This window comes from Trachymyrmex septentrionalis, unplaced genomic scaffold, assembly GCF_001594115.1.
Source record: "Trachymyrmex septentrionalis isolate Tsep2-gDNA-1 unplaced genomic scaffold, Tsep1.0 scaffold109, whole genome shotgun sequence".
Classification (NCBI taxonomy): domain Eukaryota; kingdom Metazoa; phylum Arthropoda; class Insecta; order Hymenoptera; family Formicidae; genus Trachymyrmex; species Trachymyrmex septentrionalis.
The window spans coordinates 1,130,218-1,137,077 of record NW_017304217.1 but is presented as its reverse complement, the minus strand read 5'-3'; the positions used below and the strand labels follow the sequence as shown (position 1 = coordinate 1,137,077).

At 29.5% G+C, this 6,860-nt stretch overlaps 1 protein-coding gene across 1 annotated transcript; it reads right to left on the bottom strand.

Annotated features, from left to right (window-relative positions):
- Positions 1-281: 281 nt before the first annotated feature.
- LOC108748296 lies at positions 282-6,348 on the bottom strand. Its single transcript, XM_018486350.1, has 9 exons — positions 6,215-6,348; positions 5,266-5,972; positions 4,855-5,176; positions 4,413-4,753; positions 4,132-4,357; positions 3,675-4,013; positions 1,235-1,388; positions 960-1,123; positions 282-884 (listed from the first exon to the last, which is right to left on the bottom strand). The coding sequence occupies exons 2-9, from the start codon at positions 5,907-5,909 to the stop codon at positions 579-581; spliced, it is 2,496 nt and encodes an 831-aa protein (XP_018341852.1). The 5' UTR covers positions 5,910-5,972; positions 6,215-6,348; the 3' UTR covers positions 282-578.
- Between the last annotated feature and the right edge of the window lie 512 nt (positions 6,349-6,860).

Below are 6,860 nucleotides of genomic sequence, written 5' to 3'. Positions count from 1 at the left end.
ATTTTTCACAAAACATAAACGGTCAACATATCGCTCTTACTTTAAAAGTCACATGATTCAAAAAAATTAAGAAAAGAAAAGAAATTATTTTTCAACTTGATAGAAAATTATTGAATCAAATAATATCAGCAGAAAGAATATATTTTTAATATAATGAAATGTCATTTTTGTCATTTTTATTTCACATTTTTGAAAATACTATCCTTGGTGATAATTTTGACGATTTTTTTTTTTAATAAAATTAAGTTAGTTTAATATTATAATATCATATTAGACCGCGATGTGAACATACAACAGATAGTTTTTTAGATCGTTTACTTTTGATGATTAGGTAATGGATAGGATAATGTTTATTTAATTAATTTATATTCGGAAATCATCTTTTTTAAGTTTTGTCACCTTTGAGTATGGGAGCGATATGTTTTACATATGGCACATATCAATTTTTTTTATATAATTATTTTGATACAAGTATCTTAATGACTCCCCCACAGACGCATTATCGAGAGAATAAAAGTGTGCGAATCTCACTAATTATCAAACAATCTTCTATTTAAAGAATTTAATAAACATCGAAATTAATTCCTTGTGGTGTCGTGATTTGTTTTACAGGAAATTAATAATTCCGATACTAGTGCATCCAACATTTGCATATTTAAATCTACGTTGATCTTTTTGATTTTATATGAATTTAACAAATAGTTCAAAGCATTGTGTATATCGTCCTCGCCGAATATCAATTTTATGTCGTACGATATCTTTTCCTCTAATATATGTAACAATTTGTCTTTCAATTGTGTATCGTTCTGACTTGTGTTATTATGTGATGCATCCCAAATTAACGAAGAGTCGCTCAGAGAGTCAAATAACCAAGGAATTATTTTCTGTAAATAACCATAAAATTAACAAATATAATAATTATAAAAGAAATGTAATATTCTTTTGAATATAAATCTCACCTGTAGGATTGGCTCTGAAATGTTTCCAAATAGCAACTTAGTCCATCTAACGACTGCTTCTTGCTGTAGTGTGTTGTTACTAGCAATGCCTGCTAGAAGTTCACAAATCAAATCTATCATCGTACATGTCAGTGTTAAATTCGAATCTAACTCGTCTACTTCATCTAAAAAATATAATATTTATCTTTTATTATTGCCATTATAAAATACAATTTTATATTATTTTATTTCATACAACAAAAAAGTAATATTATTAGCAATATTATCGTAGCTACCATCATATGAAGTATTAATCGTCTCCCACCAGCAATCCAGTAATTCTGAATCTCCACTGGCTTCTATCGAGTCAACTGCTTCATAAGCTGTGTCTACTGTAAAATACTCTGTCCTTTCCGTGATCAGTTGCTGTAGTTCACAAGCTAGACTTTTCTATGAAGAATAGATATTTTGAAATATTAATATGTTGTACATACATAAGAGTTATAATTTGGAAAACGTAAATCAAACTGAAATAAGTTGCAAATTTAGTTTTCAAGGATAAAATTAGGTACTTTCAGACGATGCACAGTGGATAAAATGCAAATTCAGCTGGACAAAACTTCAATTATTAAGAAATAATGATAAAATTGTATTTAATAAGTATTTTTGTGATCGCTGATTTTGAATTTTGATGTAAAAATTAACTTTTTTGTTATTTAAAAAAATGTATAACTGGGATTTATTATAATTTTTAATACAAGTTATATTATTACAGCTTGGGCTTCATATGAAAAATTAAAAAATAAAAATTGCAAACATTAAAGCAACAAAATAAATAAAATATGTAAAATTTTAGTCACTTGTACATTGTGACTGTTTTTTTAAATATGATGTAATTTTATAGCGCACTGATAACCGCGCAGTTATTTATTTACTTTCAATTGCCCGTTTTCTTCATTAATTTGTTTAAAAAATAATTAAAAATTTTTAAAAGTTAAAAGACTTCTATTATATATTTTCATCTTCTTTTTCTTTGGAATCTTTTCTTCCTTCGTCAGGTTCAGTTATAAGAAGTCTAAGCACATCGAGTAACTCTTTATTTTTTATAAATCTTGAAGAACGAATTTTTTATATTACTGTATACTGAATATCTGCAAAAATTGCAAAAAGTAACACATCATTGCGGTTATTTAAAATATGTACTACAAAGAATACAATCCTAATTTGGATCTTTTTGGATAAATTTGACAAAAATGTTTTCTATTCAGTATTATGTACTAATTATACAATAAAATAATATTTACATTTTACTAAATTTCTTTCAATACATATATACAAGAATTTGAATAAAACATTTAACATAGATTGAAAGAAATAGTTAATAATTTATATTAATTTTTCCTTTAAAAAGAGTACATATACATTAACAATTGATTATAAAACATTATACATTTTATGTAATTAATAATAAGTATAGGGCTACAAGCTGCAAGCCAGATCTTAATGCTGTGTTATTAAAAAACAAAAATGTATTATAACAAACGTTTCAACCCCAATTAGGTCATTCTCAATGTTAAACTAGAACCAATTTAAAATCAACTACTCATTTAACAGATAACAATTCTTCTTATATATTTCTTATATTTTATAATCATGCAAAGATGTAAAATATATTTTTCAGTAAAAGTAACTCTGAGAAACTTACTATGAGCATTGTTATGACAATATCAGAATGTTTTATTGGCCTCATTATGATGCAATTTGCGTTATACAAGTATAGATAATACTTTGTTACACTGATTAATTCATTAAAAAATATTAAGTTTTTTAAGTTTCGTCACTGCTAGATTCATATTTTATCCCACTGTGCAACGTGGCCAAAATATGCTAACTTTATATTCGTATTGATCTACATTCATATGGATCATTACGCACAGCGTGCGTGCGTGCGTGCGTGCGTGCGTGCGTGCGTATGTGTGAAAATTTGCTAATGTAGTGTATGTATATACATACATATGTTCATTTCGTCTAAAACGATCTTTAGGACATAATATATAAAAGATAAAACCAAATTAAAAAACAAAATTTCGATTAGATTTAAAATAAAAATTTGAATTAGATTTAACGCATGTGTTATCTCTTATTAAAATATTGTATATTCTAATATATGAATTTTATTGATTTTTGAAGATATTGTAACATTAAAGTTCATAATTATTATGGGTTCGGTAAGTTAATTTTTTTTATTAACTAAGTTAAGTTAACAGCCTTGAAAATTAATTAAAATATAAGTTAATCCATAATAAAATTAATTTAATTAAAAGTTAAATTAATAAAAAAAGTTAAGTTAATTAAAAAATTAAAAGTTAAATTTGGTTCAAACGAACAATCAAAAAAAAATTTGATTATTTTACATGATTTTTTTTCTTACAGCTTATTTATTAAAGAATTTGGTTATTTTTGTTCACAAGTAACGATTATACAATATAAAATTACTAAATTATATACTCATTAGCATTGTATCTAGGATTGGCTTCAAAAAATTCGAATTAAAAATTAATAGTTACTGATAAAATGTAACTAAATTAAGTTGAAATTAATTAACTTTTTAACTTAACTTTTATCTTTTTAACTTAGCATTACTTAATCCTAATTATATTTAATTCCAACTATACCTTTTTTTCTAAAAAAAAATATACGTATAATATTTATACATATATACAAATTCTACATTACCGATTTTATATCTTCGACAAATCTCCAAGGTATGTCAGATAAAGGCATCAAAGTAGGTAGAGGGGAAGCCTCTTCTTCTTGATCTAGTTCGAATCCTGGCACAACAGTTTTCAACGTATTAAAAACACCAGTCACGGTCTTGGCTAGAAATCGATCCAAACGAGGCGCTACCGCGTCGGCTTTCTTTCCCGCGCTACTACTAGGTCGAAGAAAGTGACGCAGTTGTGGCGGACATTCGTTCGCCAATCGCGTACATAACGTTTTCAAATACATCTCCAGTTCGATCCGGCCACCCTCAGGCAATACCAATTCCGACATGATATTTGCTAATGATGGAATCTGGAATTTTGTGAACATAATATAGTCATTAAATTTAAATTACAACTCTGAATTTATTTGTATCAATTTATTTTTTTACTATAACTTTTTAAAATATTTTCAGTTGTAAAAACCTTACTTCTTCTAAACTGATGTGCAATTGAACAAAATCAGCGTATTGCCTTTTGACTGTAGCAGTGGTTGTTTCGAATAAATCTACCCCATGTTGTTCGACATCATCAAACTGTATACAATAGTACAATTGCTGCGAGCCGTCCGTTGCAGTATGGAACTCAGTCCAAGGAATTGATAAATTCATAAATTGGCTTCCTTCATATATCACGTAGGATTTTTCTTCAACGTGTCTGAAATTTACAGGTTTATGTAGCAATGTAATTGAGATTAAATAGCATTACTAACAATAGTGTGTTTGCTGTAGATCTCTGTTGCAACAGATTTCTAAGCCTAGCGATAGTCGTAGCAAAATCTGTCAGCTCTTCGTATACCGGTGATATCTTATCTTCATCTAATTCCAGATCTGTATTAGTTATGCTTCCTCCCCATAGACCACTGTGCTCTGTAGAAAGACCTTCCAAACACAGAGTTGGTCTTTCTGCAGTTACCATTAAAACTGCATTCTTGTTTTCACTAGTAGTAGTTGCAGTTGGACTAGACTTAGATACAGATTTTGGTAATTGCTGTGGGATCACAGCCGCTGTCACGGATGTAATACCATCACTCAAAGCAACACTTATGGTACCCTAAAAAATTAAATTATTGTATGTTATCATTATTGTGTTTTATATATATATATATATATATATATATATTACTGTATGATAATGTTACTATTAGAATTTACATTGATATTTTGTTTAACTGGAGTAATGACACTATCAACTTTGTGTGACGGAGCTTCCAATAATATTAACATATTTTTAATCAACCAATCTGGGTAGCTTATTGTGTCTATTGTTATTAAAAGTCTCTTTGCTAAAATAGATAACAAAAGTTTGCATGGTAATGAACTAGTTAATTCCCATTGTAAAAACTCTTGTGCCAGAACAGTAACTAAACGATATAACATGTGCTCCAACGTCGACGTACTACGAGATGCAGGGTGTAAATATTTATAAGCTTCCTCCATGCTAGCTGCAGTACCCTTCTCAACTCTACGTAATGCTCTGTGGAAATGTGGATATATACTGATATGAATAAATAATTAACTTTACTAGATTTGCAAAGATAATTCTTGAGATGAATGTATTTGTACCTATGATATTCCTTTAAGTGCAACAATAACACATTTGCCAATTTATTAATAACCTTTGTCTTATCTATGAGACTGGTTTTCCAAACAAGCCTGGTCAAGAACTTGCTTAATAAGTCCTGTGCTTCATCAGGGAATGATCTGTCATTACTTATATTCCTATACCACATTTCTACATACTTTGCATTAATCTCTCGTATTATTTCTGTTATGTTCAGCTTTTTTTTTCTTGTCAAAGGGTTTTCCTTACAGGTATCAAATGCTGCATCATTATTGCATGTAACAGTACCTTCTTGTACAGAATTCAAGTTCTTTTGGTTCTCACTTTGACTCTTGTAAATGACCTCTATACTTTCATCTTTGTTTACAGAAAATTCCGAACTTAACTGACTCACTAGTCTTTTATATATCCACTTATTTATAAATCTTAAGGGAATCGGACTGTTGGCTTTTAGTGTGAGACGTAGCAAATAACAACTCAGCCATACAGATATAATTGTAATAAATACTGCCCAAGAGACAGAAATGTATATTGGCAGAGGTGTGAGATCTATCCACCCTTGTACAATCAAGGATAATATTGCAGCTGCTATACTAAAAATTAATAGTATTTGGTTCAACCAACTCATTGGTATAACTTTCTCCATTTTGTGCACTGTAATGCTTTCAATTAACAACAACTTAAGTGTCACATTTTGTGCTACAATAACCTGTCAAAATAAAAGAGATATATTTAATTTATTTTCAGCTAATAGTGTTACACCATATAAAATCAGGTTATATAATTAAGAGATACACTTGCTTTCGAACTGGTAGAATTATGAAAAATTCCAAACTTATAGAGAAAATCTAAAACATTATATGAAAAATTCTAAAAAAACGTTTATCAAAGTTGAGCCTTTCAAATACTGTTCAATTATTTATCAACTTAATTATTTATATCAATAATTACCGATAATTTTAAAAAACGTATCACATATGTGTCTTCCCACTTCACACACACACACACAACTATTTACTTTATTGTCATTCTTAAAGTTCTCTTGTAGGTGATTAACCTCGCCATCAACTCGATTGCTCCGTTCAGGGATTACGTCGCGAGAAAATTGGCGTCATTGGCACTTGCACCTAGAGACCTTAGAGTTCCTCTAATAAAGTCCATATAGCATATACAAAAACGTAAGGCCGTAACACGTAAGCAGTAAGCGAATTGGCCAATCACAGTAGAGACGATAATGCCAGTAGCGAATCCAATGTTATGATTTTCTTACTAATTACGTCTTATGGTCTTTTCTATGTGCTCCAGCTTAAGCGAATTGCCCAATCACGGTAGAGACCGTAAGATCAGAAGCGAACTTAGAACATATACACATGGAATGCTAATAGGACGCTCAAGCTGGAGCCAAGATAGGCGCGAGAGAGAAAGGTATAGTAGAATTAAAATTCGCAATGCGCATGCTCAATTTCGTCACGTGGTTCCATTCATTACGTCGTTCCATTCGAAACTATGGTTGGGTAACCGAAATACGGAACAGCAGAATAAATTGACGAACGCAATGACAGAACTGAGCATGCGCATTACAAATTTTAGTTTCACT